Raw genomic sequence first — 22,289 nt, forward strand, 5'->3', positions numbered from 1 at the left:
GTTTTTGTCTCAGCAGGGTACCTTATTAGAAAATACTTTTCTCCTTATTAGCAATTTAAGGCCTTTAAATGGAATGAAGTCAGGGACAGAAAAGAAAGGCAGAAGAGTAAAAAGATAAAGAGAATAAAAAAGAGCAACAGACATTTTCTTTCCTCCAGTAACTAGGGACACAAACTGGAATAAGGACAGTAGAGGGGGTCAAAGGGGTTGTTTTTAATTTTTAAGAAGGAAAGAGCTGTTAAGGGCAAAGAGGGCAATTCTTCATCATGACCACAAGGTGGTGATATTGGCCCAGAACAGTTTGGTTGCTGTTTTGTGGAGGAAGGCATCAAGACCAACTAGCCACTTGTGTGAGGAGGATAGTCACAATTCCAACACTGGGGAGAGGGGGAGAGAAAGAGAGACACCAATACCTTATGGACACATTTGCACAAATACAGACAGAAAGTGTATCCAAGTGTATATCATCTCTTTTTATAAAAACTGTAAGTATCATAACATTAATACATCTTCACATGCAGCAAATCTTACAGACTGAAGGCTTCACTGAAGGGTCTGCTTCAACACTGCAATATGCTCTGGCTGACACCTTCCTCAGACTTCACAGATACATGTTTCACGATGCATTAGCTTACTCTCAAGTGCATTTGACTTGTCAAAATACTTCAATAATATGATTCTTCAATATCATTTCCCTGTCCAATACCATTATGTTTTATATGCTCATATAAGCTCATGTGTAAACAGATACACATATATAAGCATTTACATGTACATACATATACATCTCACAAAAGTAGATATCAAGCTATTGCTTTAAAGTGGAACCAAAGGAATATCAGTAGAAGAAAGATTTCTGTAACTTTTATAGGCTGGAAAAGTAGCCAATCTAGTTTATAAGCAAAAGCATGTACTTTGATACTGTTAAATTCCTTAGACACCAGATCGTTTTTGATAACCAGAATGTCAGAAACTATCTTTAACTGTCATTGGCACTGTTTAAATTAGAGCCTATAATTATAATTGTCACAGTGTTAACAAATGCAACCTGTTTTCTGATGTTGCTTCATAGTATTAGAGAATTTACTAATACAGGTCCTAAGGGGATTATCAACTTGTATGACTTTAAATATTCAGCTCTCTATACATTTTTAAAAGCACTCTCTGTTCTTTAAAGTATTTCTTTGAGGATGTTACCCAAATATATTTATCATTTATCAACTCTCAATATCTAAAAAAGAAAAATGAAATTCACATCTGTTTTTGGTTTAACAGCTCAGATCAGAGAAGGTCCTGTGGGCAACAAGCATGAACAGTAAGTTGGCTCCAGCAGCGACGCACCACAGAGTAACGGCCTGGAGGCCTGCAATTTTCTCTTCTCAGTTCTGAAATTAATACTCCAGAACCACAGATGAAGAGCATGTCTCTTTCTCCTGTCCCACAAAATTGTAAAAATTATCTTGAAACTTCAGTTCTTTGTTGGTGACAGAAAGTATGGCCATTTTATCCTCACACTCAATAAAAAGGAGATAATCACAAGAGTAATCTCAAAGCTGTCCAGCAGCATCAGTGAAGCAACAATCCCATCAGTGCTACTGCGACTCCAACCCTTACTGTGACTCCACTACCATGCTCCCAGGACACTGCACAACTGCCTAGACCTTCCTTTTGCACTTCATGGTATAAATACCCAAAAATGATACGGTAGGTGTCTAATGAATAGAACAGTGAATATTTAACGTTATCTCCTTTTTCAAGCATGAATGAAGGCATTGATGAAGGAACATGCATATATGATATTTACATGATAGGAGATGAAGGCATGCTTTTGTTTTCCAGAAGCAAGGCATATACTTACGAGAGAAAGATTTGGGAATTATTGCATGGAAATCCCTAAAGTCATCAGCCCCATATGTAACTGCAATAAAGAAGGCAAAAAGAAAGCTGGGTTGTGATACCAGGAGAGAGATATAGTCAGAGTTTAACAGAAAGCATTACTTTTTTAAAAAAGAACGTTTTATTACTCAAAACCACTGTTAAGCTACTCATCTGCCATTGCTGGCCCTCCTACAGGCAACAGAAAAGTAATTACTCATGAACAGGACCACAATTCCCTCAGGGCTCAACTCACAGCATTATATCCCATAAAGTGGTTTGGAGCAATTACTGATGGGTTCAACATCTTAGAGGGTGCAGCCCCAAACATTCTAGAACTGTGAGAAACCATTCAGCAGCTCCAATCCAAAAACTCAGGCTCCGCGCAGAGCGTCTCCTGGGACAGTACGTAGCTCCACAAAAGTGCGTGTTTCTTAATGAGCTGATTGCATCGCAAATGTTCTTCATTCAGCTTTTTCTTAGAAAGTGTTCGTAGAAAATTAGAAAATGCAGCACATTGGGTGGGGAAAAATGATTGTTTTCCCCAACCGGCAAAAGAGCTACCCATTTCAGTGATGAGTACTTATCAGTTGCTTTCATAAATGCTATCACTGCCTCAAATCTTCAGGTTTCTATTCTCTTTCACAGGACAGTTTCCCAGCATGTTCCTTTTTCTTAAGATTTGGCAGATTCTGCACATGTGCACACATGTGTACACACACACAGATACAAACACATACAATTTTTCCCCCAAGAGTCAAGTCTCAGTGACTGTTAAAGTTACGTATACAGTGAGCTGTTAAATTAAACTTGTTGGATGAGTTCCTAGGTTAGCAGAGTAAAGACTCTGAGGTGACCTGCAGGGAAACAGACCTATTGAACTTTGCTTAAACCAGTGTTTTCCAGACTTATCTGACCACAGAACATCCTTCTTTTCCCATGAAATAATTGGGAAATAAATTATTGGGATAATGGGCAAACATAGTTTGAGAGACACTTTGAAAGCTGTTTCTTGAAGTGATTGGCTAAATTATTTCCTAGCAAATTCTTATCTTCATCTGCTTATTTCATTCCCTGGTAGTCCAAATCTAATGGATAAAGTCAATATTATGAATCCTATCAAATAGAGGTAGCACAAACTGATTGCCTCCATATGGATGTGCTTGCTGGCCTGCAAACAGCCAATTTTACAATAACCTTTGCTGTTCTTGCATCTTCACTGAGCTCCAACCCTTTATATAATCTGTTTTCCCTTAGTTATTCCGCTTCATGAAGCTGCTAGCATCTCAGATAATGGGAGAAAAAGCAAAGATGTTTTAAAGGGTATGTATTACCTTTTGCAAATGGGAACATTACAATGAGTGATAGAGTACAAAACTCTGACTAAACAACGAAGCACTGAGATACTGCTTACAATGCTGATCATGCCGATGGTGCTTGAAGATGACTTGCCTTGAGAGTTAACTTCCTAATATATCCCTGCAGCTCTACAGCCAGAGCTCAGCCACCTTTGTACATATGATGATGACTACAGCACTGGGGAGGTCTTCATGTTTACTGGTACACTGAAGATTAAGGAGCTAAGAGATTAGATCTGAAGGCAATGTGTCTCAAATTTGTCTCACCAGTAGAAAATGTAGCCTTGTGCAGTCTTGGGTAGTCAAAGTGTAAGCCCTGAAATACTGAATTCAGTCAAGACACTTCCCACTTCACACATTGCCACTGAATATGAAGAATACTGTAATATATTATTAGACATTAAATGTATTTTTTTTTAAATTTAACTTTTAAGTTCAGGAGTACATGTGCAGGTGTGTTATACTGGTAAACTCATGTCATGGGGGTTTGTTATACAGATTGTTTTGTCATCCAGATATTAAATCTACTACCTATTATTTTTCCTGATCCTCTTTCTTCTCCCACCCTCCACCCTCTGATAGGCCCCTCTATGTGCCCATGTATTCTCATTTAGCTCACACTTAAAAGTGAGAACGTCTGTACTTGGTTTTCTGTTCCTGGGTTAGTTTGCTAAGGATAATGATCTCCAGCTCCATCCATGTTCCTGCAAAGGGCATGATCTCATTCATTTTTTATGGCTGCATACTATTCCATGGTGTATATGTACCACATTTTCTTTATCCAGTCTATTGTTGATGGACATGTAGGTTGATTCCATGTTTTTGCTATTGTGAATAGTGCTGCAACAAACATATGGGTGCATGAGTCTTACAGTAGAACGATTCATATTCCTTTGGGTATATATGCAGTAATGGGATGCTGAGTCAAATGGTATATAGGTCTTTGAGGAATTGTCACACTGTCTTCCATATGGTTGAACTAATTTACAATCCCATCAACAGTGTATAAGCGTTCCTTTTTCTCTACAACCTCACCAGCAACTGTTATTCTTTGACTTTTTATTAATAACCATTCTGACTGGTGTGAGATGGTATCTCATTGTGGTTTTGATTTGCATTTCTCTAATGATCAGTGATGTTGAGCTTTATTTCATATGATTGTGGGCCACATGTATGTCTTCTTTTGGAAAGTTAGACATTGAATGTCAATCACGTTTCAAAAGAATCAGTCCTTTGCCTAGTGTAATTCAAATTTACTTGTTGATTTTTGTCCCAAATATGTGGTTCCCTAAAAATCACAAAATTGTTTAAAAATATATGTATAGCCGTACCTATTAGTTTGTTTCATGTCTCCAGAGTAATGCTGAATTGATAAGCGCTCACCCTTGTTCCTGTCCCATCCCGGTTCATGCACACAAGCTTAGGGCTCAGTAAAAGAAGTGTGTACTATTCTAGCTGGACAGGTAATTACATACAACAGCAAATGTGGAAACTCACTCTGTTCCATGCTAATGTTCAGTATCTTGTGGGAGCCATTCACTGGGAGCTCTGTGGATGCCAGGTGGGCAGTAGAAGTTTTATGGAAGCTGTTTTTATGATGCTTGAGAGGCACTGGAAGGTGTGTAAGGTACTGCAGCTGCACACACAGGGACACACATAAGTGTGTTTGTGTGTTAATGCAAATATACACACACTCACCTGCACGTGAGGCATGGGGAGTAATGGTGTCCCCCTAGTGAACCAATTCCCAACCAGTGAATCAACGATTGGTCAAGTGCGGCTGCTACGCCTCCTAGCCCCACCTCCTTAGGGACCTCACTGGTCCAGCAGCTAAGCCTGGCACCCTTCACCGCACATCCAGGGTAGGGACTGAACAAAGTCACAGAGTCAGTGAGTATGCACAGCAGTCACTGAGAGCTCCTCGCACTCCAGGAGCCAGCTAGCCCCAGGGGCTGTGCAGTCTGACGATATTCCCACATTGCTTCTGGCAAGCTGCAAAATGAGCCATACGACCTGCTTTTACTCACTCACTTTGAGAGGTTTGCAGGTGCTGACTTGCCTTTGCCCCTGAAGACAGTCCTGCCTCTAAGGTGACCCTCTTGCTTGTCATAAGAAGCAGTCACTGTGGGATTAGCGAAACTATTATTCAGTGATTACCTCTCAACCTTGTTCTCTTTCCTTTAGTAAATTCAGGCCATTGTTTAATAAAAGGGTGCAGATAAAATAGGTATTAAACTCTTTTCTCAGTTTTCTACATTTTACAAAATATATTCTTATCAAGAGTAAATTTAACTTATTTGGTAGGAATTTCTATTCCCCAAACTCTTATGCACATTTTCATATAAAATGCTGTGAACACCTAGGATTCTGAATCCTATTTGAATCACCAAATTGATGAACATTATGGGAAAAATGAAATACCCACAAACCACACTTTTCAGTTTGCATTTAGCTGTGCATAAAATTATAAACTTCTTGTGTCGTTGTCACTCTGGGGAGAGGCTAAACCTACATGGATTTTCAAAACTAGAGGGAGGAGAGCTGATCTACTTTCAAATGTGAGAACACTGACAATTTTCTAGGAAAATCTGTCTAAAGGTAAACACATTCAGATTTGTATTTAGCAGAATTTAGAAATTTAGAAAAAATGCTGTCTTTCTTTAAATCACAGGAACCTGTTAGTCACAGTTAGATCATTAGTCTATTATGACCTTGTTTGAGTATAGTTTGAGTATGAAGGGTGCCAGGCTTAGCTGCTGGACCAGTGAGGTCCCTAAGGAGGCGGGGCTAGGAGGCATAGCAGCCGCACTTGACCAATCGTTGATTCACTGGTTGGGAATTGGTTCACAAACCATACCCAAGGCAAGTGGAAGTATGCCCAGGGACCCTGTCTGTAGGCTCTACCAGGGCTTGATCCTCATCAATCTTCCCATTCTTCTCTCCATGCCTGGAACACGCAAACCTTGGCAATGCCTCCAAATCTAGCATTTCATGGCAGGGCTTCCTGACCCAGGGACTGAGCTAGTGAGAGTCACAGGACAGGACAGCAAGGTGGAGGTGGATGGGAGGACCAAGTACCCCAGACAGAACACCACAGGCCACACTTCTGGAAAGTACGAGTTAGATCCTGAAGAGCTACCAAGTCAAGATTCTATGAAAACCTTTCCGACCTTCTGTGGATGGATACATTTGTTTTTAGACCACTCTCTAGTGAGGAGGCTCAGAGTCTTCTCATGGGAAGAGAACACTGGCTACCATCTATGGACTGCACATGTACATTCAAGGAAGGTATTGTTGCTCCAGTCTTAGAAAAGAGGCAACTAAAATGCAATCAAGTTCAGTGGCACCCAGGAACACAGAGCTGGAGAGTGCTGGCTGGTGTGAGTCTCACATCTAAGCTCCCCAGGGGACTGGGTTAACTCCTCAGTGGCTCCTTTCACCGCTTGTACTGCAGTCAGTCCTGATGATGTCAGCTCTACTGCCCCTTGTCTCCTTCCCACTCTACCAGTTCCTTCTTTTTCAGAAGTCAAGGGTCACACCATGCAGGCCATGATGTCTTACACTGTTCTGGATTCTGGATGGCTCCAGCATAGTACCTTCCACCCAACAGGCACACAAAAGTTTGGAGAAGGCAAGTGGAAGTATGCCCAGGGCCCCTGTCTGTAGGCTCTACCAGGGCTTGATCCTCATCAATCTTCCCATTCTTCTCTCCATGCTTGGAACACGCACACCCAAACCCAAATCCCCATCTTTTCCCCCAGACCCAGCTGTCCTATGTAGCCCATGCATGTTGATGGTGCTTCATTTGGATTCCATACATTCCAACCCACAGGAGGCTCGCCTCTACCCTTGCCTCTCATGGCCAAATTATGTCTGAGGTCTTTGGAGAGGTCTCCATTCTTATTGTTTTCCATCCACGTCACATCCCAGCATGGCCATGAAGCCCCTGCCTTCGCCAAGCAAAGGCAGCCCAGCCTGCACCACATCCTGCCTGTGTTTCCTGTCCACCGTCTGGCATGTGAGTTGGTTTGTTTGCATCATGGGGACCTTGCTTTCAGGCACCCCTCTCAATCATCCTGCTCACTGCCCTAAGATTATCATCCTCAATCTGCTCTTATCCAGTCACATCTGCTTCCAAGTTTTCCATGGGTCTGCAGTGTTACGACGAGAAAAAAAGCCTCCAGTCCTGTGTCAAAATCCCCTACAACTGGTGAGCAATGAATAAACTTCTTAGCAGGTAATACTCTTCAGATAAGCAATAGTAACGGTGAACCTTATGGAAAAATGCTTTAAAACAAAAAAGCTCTGTAGCTAATGTTTTAGTCGAAAGCCACACGCAGACAAATATAACATCTATCTTCTTGTCAACAAAGACTTCAAGATCCATAGGATTAGCTACAACCGACCAACATTCACCATGTTTCCCAGATGGGAAAAACAACAGGGCTAGAGCTTTGCAAGTCCATTGAAGGTGAAACACAAGGCAGGAAAACACCTTCAGCGCCTGCAAACCCTGAGCCTGTGCAATCTCCCCTTCAGCTCCAAATGCCCCTGGCAGACACTTACTCTATCTGGCAATGGGGTTGAGTGGACCTTCTGAAGCGCCTCACTTACCCTCATGGTGTTTTAGGGATGACTGTCAGGTCGAGGGACAGTTTTGGTTGCTTCAAATGGGACATGTCAATGATGGCCAAAGTCACTATGCTTTACTTCAAATCCCAGCTGTTGGAGTTACCTTCCAGAGCAGATGATTTGGAGAACTTAACAGAAGATTAGGAAAAACCAATGTCTGGCCCCTTATCTCTTCATGTAGCACAACTAGGCACCAGTCCTATTTTTGTTTATGTTTTATTAACACAATTTTAATTGTTCACTAATTAAGATAGAAAAAGCTCCAATCAATACACCTATGGCTTATAAAGGGAGAAAGGGGTACTTCTAAAGAGTATAAGAAAGAAAACAGCAGGTTCAAAATGATGGTTCTTTTATGGGATTGGCTTTTTTTTTTTTTTCTTTTTTGAGATGGAGTCTTGCTCTGTTGCCAGGCTGGAGTGCAGTGGCGTGATCTTGGCTCACTGCAACCTCCTCCTCCTGGGTTCAAGTGATTCTCCTGCCTCAGCCTCCAGGGTAGCTGGGACTACAGGCATGTGCCACCATGCCCAGCTAATTTTTGTATTTTTAGTAGAGATGGGGTTTCACCATGTTGGTCAGGATGGTCTTGATCTCTTGACCTCGTGATCTGCCCACTTCGGCCTCCCAAAGTGCTGGGATTATAGGTGTGAGCCACTGTGCCGGGTCGGGATTAGCTTTTAAGTGATTGTTTTGGTGCCATGTGCAATCTTCCTGGATCCTGAGGTTGGAGCATTTCCTCAGCCCCCCTGCTAGGCCTGTTTCATGTCAGCCGACTTCCGGGTCCAGGATCTCCATATAACAATTTAGGGGAAAACATTCAATGGATTGAAGAACAGGCTTAGGGATATTTTCCCAATGTTGTATCCTTCTTGCTTACTCTTTTTTGGAAGAAATACTACTTTTTTGTAAAAATGATATTTGCTATTCTAAAGATACTGAGTAGACAGGAGCACTATGACGGCACCTCTAGAAATTACCTCCAAGTTTTATAATTTAAGGAGAATCATGTGCAAAGAAGAAAATGGAAAAACGATAATGAGAACGGAGTAAGAAAGCTTGGTTCATGCTTTAAAAGGAGAAGGGAAAGGGATATTCAGGCAATCAAGAAAGGCTGAAGAAAACTAAGAGGGCTGGAGGAACAATGATTAGATAGGAAAGCTCTTGTCAGGGATCGTGGCAGGGGTGAAGAGTGTGAGGTCCTCAACATAAGTGAAAAATGAAATTTTTTTTGTGATTCCAAATTTTATTCTAATAAGGGAGATTTGTACTGGATCACATGGGCCAAAATGATAAGGAAGGGAAATTCTACAAAATAACTGGGCTGCCCACAAGAGTGTGGGCCATGCAGTGGGCAGGAGGGGCTCAGGGTGTGTGCGTGGAGAGCCACCTTTCCATATCAAGGCCTTGTCAGGACATGTGGGGGCAGCGCTGGGCAGAGCCACATGGTGACGGACGGATGGCTGTGTTCCCTGCAACATGGAGAAGAGAGGCACAGCAGGCAATGCGGAAGGGACCTGCGGCTGCGGAGCTCGGCAGTCGTCAGAGTGTCTGCAGCGTGGGCCACAAGGCGAGAGCCTTTGATCAACTGTTTAGCATGTGCTCTAGCTGATGTAACTGCACTCGTGTTTCAGATGTGGTTTTCCCGGTAGCACACTCTTACAGAAGCAACAGGTTAAACTGTTGCTGCCGGTGTAAAAGGGAGTTCGGCAAAGTGAAGGACTAAAGACTGAAGGAAATGTTTTGACTGTTAAGCTGGACTTGGCTTCCTGAAATGGTGTTACTGTATATGCATTTCACATGTTCTTGAGGTGTAGGACATATCACTTCTGACTTCAAATGAGAACAAACATGCAGAGAAAGGGCTGAGGAGTTTAAATCCACTTCTGTGGACTTTGTCCTCCGATGTGATCAACTGAAGAGAACTCCGGAGGCAGCGCTCGGCTCCTCCCCAGGCTCTGCAGACAGACATGGCCATTCCCTCTCATCCCCAGGGCTGACAGGGTGTCAGCCCCAAAGATTCCAGAAGCCCAGGCCCTGCTTCAGGGAGGCCAGAGATAAGTAATCTCCCCCAGGACACACAGAGGGTGGATCCTCTGCCGTCCCTCCCTTCCAGAAGCCCAACGGGTCCCTGTCAGAATTCCAAGCAGAAGGTGACTCAGCACAGAGGAGGAGGGACGGGAAGAACAACTCAGCCGCCCTCTTGATCCCGCGGCTCTCGGCCATGGGTACAGTCCTGCACACTTCGTGTCTTTAAGTGGTCGCTAATCTTTAAGGAAGGGGTATTTGTGTAGTAATCTTGCTGAGAAATCCTGGGGAGTCAGCCAGCCTCCGGTGACCTGACCCCACTACAGGTGGAGGTTAAGTCTTCAGTCCTGCCTTGGCAGTTTCTTCCGCCTTCCTCCCAGAAAATGGATTTGTCAGGCACGAGCTCAAGCCATGAGCCTGGTGATGGTAAAGATCAGAGTGCAGGCAATCTGGCCATAACTGTAGCTGAACTGGCTGTCTCCAGAGGAAAGCAAGGGGCTGAGGAGCGTGGATTGGGGTGGGTGCATCTGGTCTGGTGCACTGGTGCACACACGTGTACATGAGTGATCACATGTGCATGTGTGTGTGCGTGTATGCACGTGTGTATGCACATGTGCAAATGACACACAGAGATCGCCCTTTCTACACATATATTTAAAAAGGCAGCTCAGTAAAATTGACTCAGAAGTAGAGTCCATTATTTACAGTGACTTTTCCACGCAGAAGGACAGCGGCGCAGTCAAATAGGCAGCAGTCTCCACTGTTCTTAATGCCAGGTCAGCCCCTCCTCACTCTGCATACATTCCCCCGCCTGCCAGCTCTATGGGCAGAAGGCTGCAGGAGTCAGATCTGGTCTCTACAAGACTCAGAAGTCAGGATGAAATTCGTGTTTCCTCCATTTCTTAACTAAGAAGCACCCTTGTAGGGATTTCTGAGCAAGGAATTGTGACTTGTGGCAGAATTTATTTTATTTTATTTTATTATTTGAGACAGGATCTTGTTCTGTGGCCCAGGCTGGAGTGCAGTGGCTCGATCACAGTTCACTACAATCTTGACCTCTTGGGTTCAAGCAACCCTCCTGCCTCGGCCTCCCGAGTACCTGGGATTACAGGAATATGCCACCATGCCCAGCTAATTTTTGTATTTTTTTGTAGAGACAGGGTTTCACCATATTGCCTAGGTTGGTCTCAAATTCCTGAGCACATGTGATCCTCCCACCTCAGTCTCCCAAAGTGCTGGGATTACAGGCGTGAGCCACCGCACCTAGCCAGAATTCTATATCTTGATAAGAAACTCACACAGTGGCTGTGAGAAGACATAAGGAAAGAGATGTGGATACTCTAAGCCGTTTAATGTGTCCTGTAAACTTATGTCTAACCAGGGAAAAGTAAACTCCAAGGACTTCACAATTTATAGTTCTCTTAAGGAACTCTTTAAGCTTTTTTTTTTGTTTTTCTTTTTCTTCTTTCCCTTTTCTCTTCTTCCACCTCTCTACGGTCCTCTCACTGTTTCCTAAGAGCCCTGTGCTGTACAAATGCTAGGCATATGTTATTTTATTTAGCCCTCACAAGAAAGCCTTGGCTTGTGGGCGATCAGCACTGGCTGCAGCACCCTGCCTCCAACCACCCGAAGCTGTTCACAGACAGCCTCTGCCTCTGAGTAGCTCTGGGGTTCGAGTCACACACAGGACATCACCAAGCTTCAGCTTCCTCACATACGAAACCAAAGAAAATGCCAGCCTCATGTCACCATACAGCTGGAGAGTCACAGAGCAAAGGTGTCAGGTCCCCGCCATTAGCTGGTGCTCTGGAAATGCTGGCTGCTCCTCTCCTGCCCCATCCCACAGCCTTCATGCACGATTGGCCTGCTGCTCACACACCTCTGGCTTCCTGGCACTTCTGTCAAAACCTCACATCTCTTAGGAAGAACCTTCAAATGTCATGTTTTTTCCTAGTAGATATCAGCTGTTTCTTAGGATGAGAGTGTCTCAAAAAGTCCTGTCCTTCACATCAACAACACTTCTTCGAAGTAAGGGGGGTTCCTCCCTTTCTTTCCCATCTTTCTAGTTTTATGATTCAACAACAATTTACCAGGAAATAGCTGGAAACGACTAATTTGGGTCACACATTCTTCCCATTTACAAATTGAACAACTAAGAGTGTGTAACATCTAAGTCAAGTCATTTACCTGGTTCCATAGCTGTTGCCATGTGACTCCAGGGGCTTGCAACCAGGCGAAGGTGCTAGACATTAACTTTGTTAACCCTTGAAGCAGCCCTGTGAGAAAAATATCACCCACACTTTACAAATGAGAGAAACTCCGACTCAGAATGGTCACCCGACCTGCCCAAGGCCAGGTAAGACAGTAGCAAAGCTGAGTGGAGCCCAAATTCGTGGCACTCCAAAGCCTGTTTCTTTACTCGCTGCCTCTCTCCCACTCCGCAGGTCCTGAGCTGACTTCTCCAAGTCTTTGCGTCCTAGCTGTTAATGAGTTTATGAAATGAGGCCCTCTGAATAGCCCACACTACACATCAGGGAGGACCATCTCCAACTTGGGCATTCCACAGATGTGTGTGCAAACCCCAAGGGAGTCTCCAGGGAAATTACAGAGGGAAAATCCAGGATCTGTCTAGGGATGTTGCAATCTATAAACAGCAGGAGAAAAATGCACTGAAACTCACGTGCCATGGTGCACAGCAGCCCTGGGTACTGGGAAGCAGCACATGTTCTTAGGAAGACAAGGCGTGCCAACTGGAGGGAGCGGTGGCGGGGGTGTTGTGAGAAGTCATAGAAGGGTGACATTCAAAATGAGAAGCAGGAAGAGGGAATCTCAAGTGGAGGTACGGGGCCACAGCAGGGTCAGCAGTGGAGTTGGGGGGTGGGGCGGGGTGGTGGCTGGCTCAGAGAGTCATGGGGACAGTCATCCCCAGGATGCAGGGCCTGGTTCCAGAGGCCTTGGTAGCTGAGATGAAGTCCCCAGGCAACAGGAACTGTGAGAGGTCCCTGCTTGTGGGGGTCCTGTGGTGGGAGGTGGTTTAAGGGAACTGGTCTGGGGTTGGGATGGAGATGGCTGGAAGAAGGAGTTGGTCATAACACTCCACAGGCACAGAGAGAGAGAGAGAAGTTGGGGGCCAGCAGGGTGGGTTGGGGAAGTAGGAGGATCACAAGTGGAATCACACACCCATAGCCGTCCGAATCCTGGCAAGTCGGCAGTCAGGGGTGCAGTCATCCTGCTCTCGGTTACTCTAGGCTTTAGAGCACCACCAGCCCAGTGACCACGAGACCCCAGCTTCCAGAAGACCCGACAGTCGGGCCTTCTGCCACCCCATGATCTTGCGCCCTTCCCTCCACATCCAGAGGCACTGTCCCGCCCTGGTCTCCAGGAGGTAGGGCCCAAGCACAGCGATTGTGACACTGTGCTTGTGTGTCATCTTGTAACTGGGTTTCCACATCCTCCTGGCTGTATTGTAAAAGCCCTAGAAGAGGAACAAGAGCAAATAATGAAATATAGGAATGCAGGAAAAGAGGAAGCCGCCGCGAGATACCAGCCCAACCGAAATACAAAGAATTATGGAGAAGTGACAGAAAGGGAAGTAAGAGTAAGGAATTGCATTGAGTAGCTTAGCAGAGTGCGTGCGCGCACACATAGACAAAGCCATGCACACGCACAGACACACACACAGCCGCGCACACACACAGACACACCCCACAGACACACATGTACACACAGACACAGAAACACAGGCACAGAGACACACTCACACACTCTCACAAATTCATACATACACAGCCTTTCTTGGGTCTAAATCAAACTGCTAGCAGAATATGAGCTCTTAGTTGTCAGCCTTGGAGGGACAGTAACAAGTTCACTCTGGGGTCCAGCTGGCTGGGAGAGATCATCCAAGTGCGCCCGCTCCGGACTATCTGTCCCCACAGGGTACTAGATCCAGAACTTCCTGATAGTTCTAGAAGCCCATTCTGTTATTTTTCTTTTGTATTTAAAAAGCCAGAGTTAAAATATGGTAAAATTTCCTTACATTATAATCAAAAACTTAATTTTAGGGCTGAGACGCAAAGTGGACTAATGGAAAAGAAAACATAAATCGATCGGGGTAGACGCATTTAGGGACCCCCAAATCATTTTTTTAAGCAAGGAAAACAGGCAAGGAGAGAAAAGCCTGAAAATGAGGGAAAATGAGAACAACACAGTGAATTAACCCATCTGTGGCATTTTCTGTTAGTGGAGATAACCAGTGGCAGAGCTCTGAGTCAAAGACATCCCGACCGGAGGAGTGTGGAGGTTGCTGAGAAAAAGTCCTTATCTAGCATTTTCACAGGCATGCGGCAGGAGGGGCAGGACAGCCGGGAGGCCTCCAGCCTGCCCTGCTCACTGCGGCCGGCCTGGTAGTTCACAGGGAACGCTGCCTCCCTAGGGCAGGTTTTTAAATGAATGCATTGCTTTCCCTCCTCCTTATTTTCCAAGAGAAACACTGGCTAGCCCCAGAACTCTCATTGTTCTTAGAGGAAACTGCTGATCATCTGTCGGAATTTAAATTTGACTGGGACTTTCTGAGGACTGTTTCTTTCCCTTTATTTATTTGTTTGTTTGTTTGTTTGTTTGCAAGCTAACACATTAAATTTTGAGTGAATTAAAACAAGAGAGACTGCAGATTCAGTACAATTTGGACAAGAGCATTGGCCACAGCCCCTTAGCATGCAGCCCAGTGGGCACAGGGTTTCCAGTGGACGGTGTGGCCCTGCAGACGGTGGGCAGACCCAGCCAGGACTCTCCCGTGCTCTCGCCTCCCATCCAGCAGCCAGGCCTCAAGGCAGGGGTTGGCCGGTACCCCAACCCATTCTTATACATGACACTGTTTGACTGCTCCCAACCCCTCAACAGCTCACTGATGGTGATGACCACTCTGCAATCCAGCTGGCTGGGCAGGATCATCCGAGTGCACCCGGGACCATCTGCTCTCACAGGGTACTAAATTCAGAACTTCCTGATAGTTCTAGAAGGCCATTCACAGGTGCCTCCCCCATGTGAATTTCCGCCTGTTGGGAAGGAGAGCTCAGACATCTCAGTCATTTGCCTGCAGAGTGGAGGAGGCTGCTCAAGATTTGCCTCATGGAGGCTGAGGCCACTGGGGAGAGAGGCACGAGGTTGGTCATCTCCACCTTCCCCCAAGGCCCAGGCCTGTCCCCCTCCTCACCCGAGGACTCTGCCTTAGAAGCTTCCTACAGGAATCTCCTGAACAGGTGTCACAAAAGGCACTGCCACACATTACGTATTGCTCCGACCCAAAGTGACCTTTTTGACACTGAAGCATAGTATTGACGCTGTCCAAATGCATCACTGAAATCTTACGCTTGAGCGTCTTCCATCCTAGATAAACTTCAGTGCGTTCAACAAGCTGGAGGGGAGGTCTAACTTTCTGCACTAACCACTCTTCATCCCCATCATGGGGAGACAGTCCAGTGACCACAGGGCCTGCAACCAAGGGTATGAATTAGTTACATTAAACATTCTTCACCAATACTAGGGAAAAGACAAACAGAAATGCCAGAGAGGGTAATGGAAGACCCGTGACTCCAGGATTTTGGTGTTCTCTTTCTGGCAAGAAGATTTCTCATCTCTCAAACTTGACTTTTTATTCTGTCTTAAAAAACAAAAGCATGCAGTACAAACACTGCTGCGCTGTCTTTCTGCCTTGTAGTATCTCCCGCCGGCCACCTCTCAGGCTCCCTTCAGGCCTGTGTTCAATCAGGAGGGCAACCGGGGCCCTTGCCCCAGCTTTGTCCCTTGCTTTATGTCTGCCCTGTGCCTAGGAGGCTTTGGAACGGGCTCTGTACACACAGGTGCAGCCAGAAAGCAGAATGATCCTCACCTCTGCCAGGCTGCCCTGGCTAGTGGGGACTCTGGTAGGATGGAAGCCCAGGCACCCATAGCAGTGACCAATTGGATGACACACCTTTGCACTGGTTTTCCCTTTTCAGCCTCCCCTTCTCCCCAGGATCACCGTTCATGAACCAGCGGCTCACAGCACCAGTGTTGGGCTTGTTGTGAAGGGTGCCCAGGCTGCAAGAACCACTGATCTTTCCACACCAGGGAGAACCGCTAAAGACACACTTTGCAGGCACAGAAGGCACACCACACCTGGGGCTTTTAAATCCCGAGTTACAGATGAACCTGGTAGAACACACAAATCAGCGCCCTCCAGGATGACACTACGGGGGGAATTCTGCCTCCTCTATGTCCTGACGTCATTCTGAACTTTACTAAGATCCCAGCATCCAGGATTGGGGCCTGGTTGGGTCCTAGTGTGGCATGAAGGGTCTGCTTCTTGTAACATAGGTGCTGGGGGCATGGGAAACGGGGACAACAGCAACTTCCTGCAGAAAACAGGCGCAGGGCCCTCAGAAATGTGATGCTCCCGGAGAGAAATATATAAGAGGAATGTGGGATCTTGGATACATTTAAATAAATATAAGTGTTTATGACTAGTAAATCTAGAGATTCACTGGAAAGAGAGCCCCTTAAATAAAAAGGACACAATGGAAGATTCTTCCTGGAGCAAAAGTGGTATCTACTGGCCCCTCGGCTCTTCACAGTCCTGGGGGGCTGACCCACCTGACCTCACCTGGAAGCTCCAACTCTTCCGGCCAGGATGTCCTCTCCTGTGTCACTGGAGGATTGGCCTGGATGGTCAGCCCTTCTCCCTTATAAGGGTGAGAGCACGGCAGGAGGTGAGGATAGAGGGAGGAGGGCAACTTCTTTTTCTCTTCTCTCTCGCAGGGCCACGACATCCATTGCAGAAACAAGAAAGGAGAGGCCAGCAGGCGCAGGTGCCTTCCAGACCTCAGGCCTTGTGGGAGGTGTGGGGGCAGAGGAAGGAGCTTTTGGCTGAAACTGCTCATCATGGCAAAAGTGTGGCTGGCAGAACTGAGGAAGAGAAAAGGCAGCTTGCTTGCTCTCTCTCTTTAAATGCAAGTGCCCTGGAAGCCTTGGAAACATGGAACTGCAAATTCTGCTGAATGCTGGCGGAACGGAAGGGTCCCATTGCTCTTCCTGCCTCCTGTGCCTGGGCTGTGGCACAGCGTCCCAGCGGACCACCCAAGCAGCCCCTCAGGCTTCTCCAGCTCTTTCTTTCATGTCTTTCTGTTTCTTCTATAAAAAGATTCTACCATAAGATCTAAGCAAAGGTAAGCAGGGGAAAAGAGGCGTGGGCAGCCATCGCCTTGCTTATGAGCAATATTTCATTTGCAGAAAACAAAAAATAAAAAAATTCTTAAAATATGTAAGAGAGGAAAATACATATTATGTGTAATTCATAGAAAGTCTTATCTTATGCAAGGATAAGATATTCAAATTTAGGATAGTGATTATGCCATGATATGTCATGGTTGAGGGCCAATTAAAATAAGTTTCCTAATAAATAATAAAAACACATTTATACATTAGATAAAAACATCATTAGTATTTGATTTCAACTTGGAGGCCTCCTTTAAGTGATAGAAGCACAACAAAAACTTAAAATGAAAAAACTGAAGACAGACCAAAGCGGTTGAAAATGTCACTGCTTTGGTCTCATTCTGAAACACTAAACTTAAAATATATAAACATTAAGATCAACAGAATCACCAGCCAATCCCATCCCATCCCATTGACATTATTCTGACTCAGAGGTTGTACACATCATCCATATAAGCTAGTGATGATAGGTCAAGAATGAGAAAGAAAGTAAAACTGATCTCTGAGGTAATCAACCAAAAGAGAAGCAAAAAACCCTTGACCTAAAATTCATGCATTTACTCATGGGCAAGTCCCTCATACACTCTTGGCACTTACACTCGCTTTATGCACAGTTGTAAAAATGATTAAATAGTTCTTTCTTATTGTAATTCCCAGCAGATTAGAAGTAGCAAATTAGAATGCAAAGGAAGAGACAGATAATACTATCCAAACAGATAAGAGAATTCAAAGCCAGGATCATTCAGGGTACAGCTATTAGCTCTGTATGCACAATGACTTCTCAGAAGTGAGGTTCAGGACCTATGGGCAGGGAAACACAAGCGTACTTTCTGGCCGAAAGAGGACTACACAGTTGAAATCCGGACTGTTGTGGAAATTCTAGAAGTCAATTTCTCTGCTGCATTGGAGGCAACAAAAATGTTTGCTGAAGGAATGACTACAAAAACTAATAAACTGATACTACAATATTTTCTGCTTAAGGGGTTTATAATTTACTGTGTGTGCCCACAAATTATCTTCCTGTAATGCCAGAGTTAGTATTTAGGATAGTACTTTTGAGCTAAGAAGAAAAGACTAAAGTGTTTTCAAGAAAGTCTTTGAAGAATCTTGGCATGGGGGCAGGAGGTATTATTAGTAGGTTCTAGGAAGAGTCCTCATCCAAAAGTGTTAAAATACACAAGAAATAAAATGGGGTAGGCTTGAGTAGTTTAGAAAATTTAGTCTTGAAATGCTCCCTCCCCTAAATGCTAGATTAAGGTAATACTGGCCGAGACGGCCTCCAAACGTGTGAGCAGGAGTGTGAGGCCTGGCATAGCCTCAGATAGTACAGAGCTCTGGAAAAATCTTTGTTGCAATGAAGGGCTCACTGGCCAGCTAGCTGAATGATTTCATACATGATTGGGGCAGCACATTCTACCTCACATATCCATTTCTGAGCAAAAATATTGTTGATTTGATTGCAACTAGGTTCAAAGTGCATAAATCTCAGGTGGGGTAAATGAGGTTGGTGTGACTGCTTCCAGGGTCCTGCTGCCGGGAAAGTAGATATGGAGGAAACACAGAACATTCTGAGATGAAAAACAGGAAATGGGTGAATTCAGTGCCCCTTCTGGGAAATGATGAAATGAAATATGTTTTAACTTTAAGGTGTAATCATGCAAAACTTAGTTTATCAAGGTTACTAAGACATATGATTTTACATTAAGATAAGTGACTTTTTAAAATTAAAAAACTCAATTTACATAATGGTTAAATCTACTCCCAATATCATAAAAATATAATGGTTACATCCACACCCCCACTCCCCATATTATGACAACTACATTAAAAGAGAGAGAGTATGTAATGAACAATTGAGATGTGGTAAACGTTTCGGTGATCTTAGATCAAAACTTATGAAGTCTATAGTTAACTGGCTTCTACTATTTTATTCCGAGAGGTAACACATGAACTGAATTAAACAATTAAGAGTTACTGTGTTAAAATATAAACCTCTTTTGCTAGAATGCATAGCTAGTATTTAAACGCAGTTCTTAAATTGGTAAATACAGAAAACAGAAGCACACTTGTCTCCCTGGGTCCTTGGCCCCAGTGCAGCTGAATGTGAGACTGCCTTTGAGTCAACCCGGGCAAGCCAGCATGCAGGGATAAAGGGCTACCAGAGCCCAGCTTGCTCCGCGATTTCTTTCACAGATTGACACCCGGCAGTTGTACAGATCGTACCAAAGATCTACATTTATGAGTAACCAATGCAAATGAGAGGGAATGAAAGAACAGAAATGATGGGAAATCTAACAGCATAAATATGTTCACACTTCAGTGACACATTTCTAACAGTTAAGCACAAGGCAGAATTATCTGTGCACAAGGTGAGGTCGTTGTTAGAGTCCACTGGTGTAAAGTGCCATCAGAACCCAATTTATCCTCGCTCATCTGCCTGCCTCGGAATCCCGCCCCAGGATTCTCTACCCAGCTGCAAAGTCACCTGCAGCAAACTCTCTTTCAAAATTAGTGGGGAGGGCATGGGTTACGGGTGGGTTCAGAAATGCTACCCGTTCAGTTCACTAAATTCCCAGATGGGCCCTGAAAACCAAACTTCGCACCTGCAACGTGAAAGCCAAACGTGACTGGAAACAGTGCTGAGGGGAACATCTGTACAGGCTTCTTGAGAAACAGAGTCAGGCACCAGCCTCTGGAGCTGGGCTCCACCTCAAAGAGGGAATGTGCAGACCCTGTGGGCGATGGGTTCAGGTCTGCATCCCAGGATGTGAGACCATCGTACCTTCGAGGATACAGCATCAACATGCGCTGGTCAGAGAGGGGGCAGCCAGCTCCAGGCCTCCCAGCAGACGGTGGTGGCCATGGGATTCAAGCCCAGCCTGCAAGGCCCACCCCGGGGCTGCCCCACCTCCCTACGTCCTGCTGCCTTCTTCCCATGTCTGATGAGACACCTCTGCTGATGTGGGGATAACTTCATGTGTTTCTCAGAGCTTCTTATATCTAACTTTGGATTTTTCAAACCTACAGCTTTCTGAATGAATTTATAAAGTGAGTAAGACACTCTGTCTTGTTTCCAAAGCTTTGACTGAAACTGTGCATGGAGGGGGCTCATAGGTTCCAGACTTATTTTTCATAGACCCAATAACATGTTTTAAAACATAAGCACTAATGCCCTCAATATGACAGGGTTTTCACCAGGATGATACTTGCTGTAAGACTGATAAAAGGCAATAGAATAAATGGTTCCAACTAGCTATCATTTTGGGGTAAACTACCCCAGTGACTCCTCACCCATTCCCCATCACCCCCATGCCCACTCAGCTTATAGACTGGGTGGCTGTTACTGCCTGCAGGACAGACTTCTGGAAGGCCTCCCTGCTGCCAGCCCTCCCCACAAGGTCTGTCCCCTTGGCCCACGATACACCAAAGCCGGTGGTTGGGTTTCCATGCTACACCTGCTCTTCCTTGGTCCATGTTTGGTTCCCACTCCCTGTTCCTTTTTCCCATCCATCTCTTCTAAAATCCTACCCATTCTTGTAGGTACATAATACACGTTCTGTCTTCTAAAAATTCCATGCGCTTCTCATCAAAGTCGATTTCTCTCCTTGCTTATTTTGTAAATGCTACCCCCGTAGAAAGACTCAGGCCATTTCTTATTCATCCTCCTTATTCCTCATTACACACTCAACAAACACTTCGCAAGAGAAACTAGACTGCATAGTAGCTATCACGGTCAGATTTCCCTACCAGTTTACCAGTGCTATTCAGAACACAACACCAACCTGTCTCAGTATATTATTCAGCTAATAGTTGATCTTTTAGTGGCAACAAAGGCCATGAACACACAGGCCAACATTAGACAGTGGTAATGACTGAGAGTTAAAGAGCAAAAGATTTAGAATCAGAAGATGTGGGTTCATACCAGTTGTGTGACGGGAAGATCAGTTCATTAACCTCCGTTCATGTTATAAATTGGCTGACCCCATGACCAAGCAGAAGGCTGGCGATGCTAAGTAGTGCCTGCCACCTCTAGGCCATGCTGGAGACTGGGCATGTGCCAGGGACCTTCCTCATCTGTGAAGCAGAGGGAGGGCCATGCCTGCCCATGACAAGGACCAAATAACATAAACTGCCCCATGGCCACTGCAGCCTGTCTCCTTTGTTGAAGGACAACTCTCCTTAGCATCTGTAGTGCATGGTTCTGGTGCATTTTATTCAATGAGTGGGTGCATTGCTGTGCAAAATAACAAATCGCTCATTGAGATTGCTCTGCCATGACCATCTCAAGTGCTGCCTTGTTTGTTTATTTTTCAACATGTCCATTTTCAGAAGAGTTGCTGACTTAACCACATCTGGCATGGTAGTTCACTTTGTTCATTCTCAAAACAAAATGGCGGCCCGTCTCATTGTTCAAGTGGGCAGGGCCTCTGCAGCGGCTGTGGCTGATGTCCAGGGTCTCAAAACTATTATGTTCTTGCTCTCATCTTGGTCTCAAAGCAATGAGGAAGCAGCATCTTAAGGAGGTGTTTTACCTCAAAGAATGTCCCAAAAATAACTGTTTCTCATTGAACATAGCTCACACTCATTTTCCTTTTGGAGGTGAGAATTCTGTTAACAGCCAACGTGTGGGATATCTTACAAAACCAATAATCAACAAACGCCCCTCTCCTTCTCCTTCTTCCTCAGCTAGGACTAACATGGATTCTGGAAGAGCCAGATATGTCATGTCTAGAGGCAGCAATTTAAGACTTCAAAGAATTTATTTTTCTGACAAACTTAAAAAATGAATTTCTTTCACTATTTAACAATTATGCAGTATGGCTGACTGATGGGCTATCAAAGGAGATTTCTCTCAAAAAAAGGAATTCTCTTCGAAATGTCCCTGGCATATCAGAGAGAAAACCTGGGATTTTCTTTAGTCTTTCTAAATAAACAAAAGTGCATACTTCACACTTTGGTTACACTAAAATGTCCCTTGGTCCCCTGCACGGCTCCCTGCTCTGTGGTCCTCTCTGTGTACCTTGCAATGTGGGCCTCCTTGGTGTGAGTTGGGGAAATGGGATGGGTGTCCATCTGCAGCACAGTTTGGTTCAATGCAAACACGAGGGTTGCAAAGAGCGTCACAAAAAGCCATCTGCATACCTGTTC

General features: G+C 44.9%; 1 protein-coding gene across 12 annotated transcripts in view; it reads right to left on the reverse strand.

Moving 5' to 3' along the window:
* IKZF1 (IKAROS family zinc finger 1) overlaps positions 1 to 22,289 on the reverse strand; it is a 103,215-nt gene that overhangs the window by 34,583 nt on the left and 46,343 nt on the right. For 6 of the 12 annotated variants that reach the window (XM_037988285.2, XM_037988284.2, XM_037988283.2 and 3 more), the window contains exon 4: positions 1,859 to 1,918. The exons of the other annotated variants lie outside the window; for them this stretch is intronic. In XM_037988285.2, coding sequence (XP_037844213.1) covers positions 1,859 to 1,918 — 60 coding nt within the window. The remainder of the gene's footprint in view (positions 1 to 1,858; positions 1,919 to 22,289) is intronic. 12 annotated transcript variants of the gene reach the window in all.

This window comes from Chlorocebus sabaeus, chromosome 21 (genome assembly GCF_047675955.1).
Source record: "Chlorocebus sabaeus isolate Y175 chromosome 21, mChlSab1.0.hap1, whole genome shotgun sequence".
Lineage (NCBI taxonomy): Eukaryota > Metazoa > Chordata > Mammalia > Primates > Cercopithecidae > Chlorocebus > Chlorocebus sabaeus.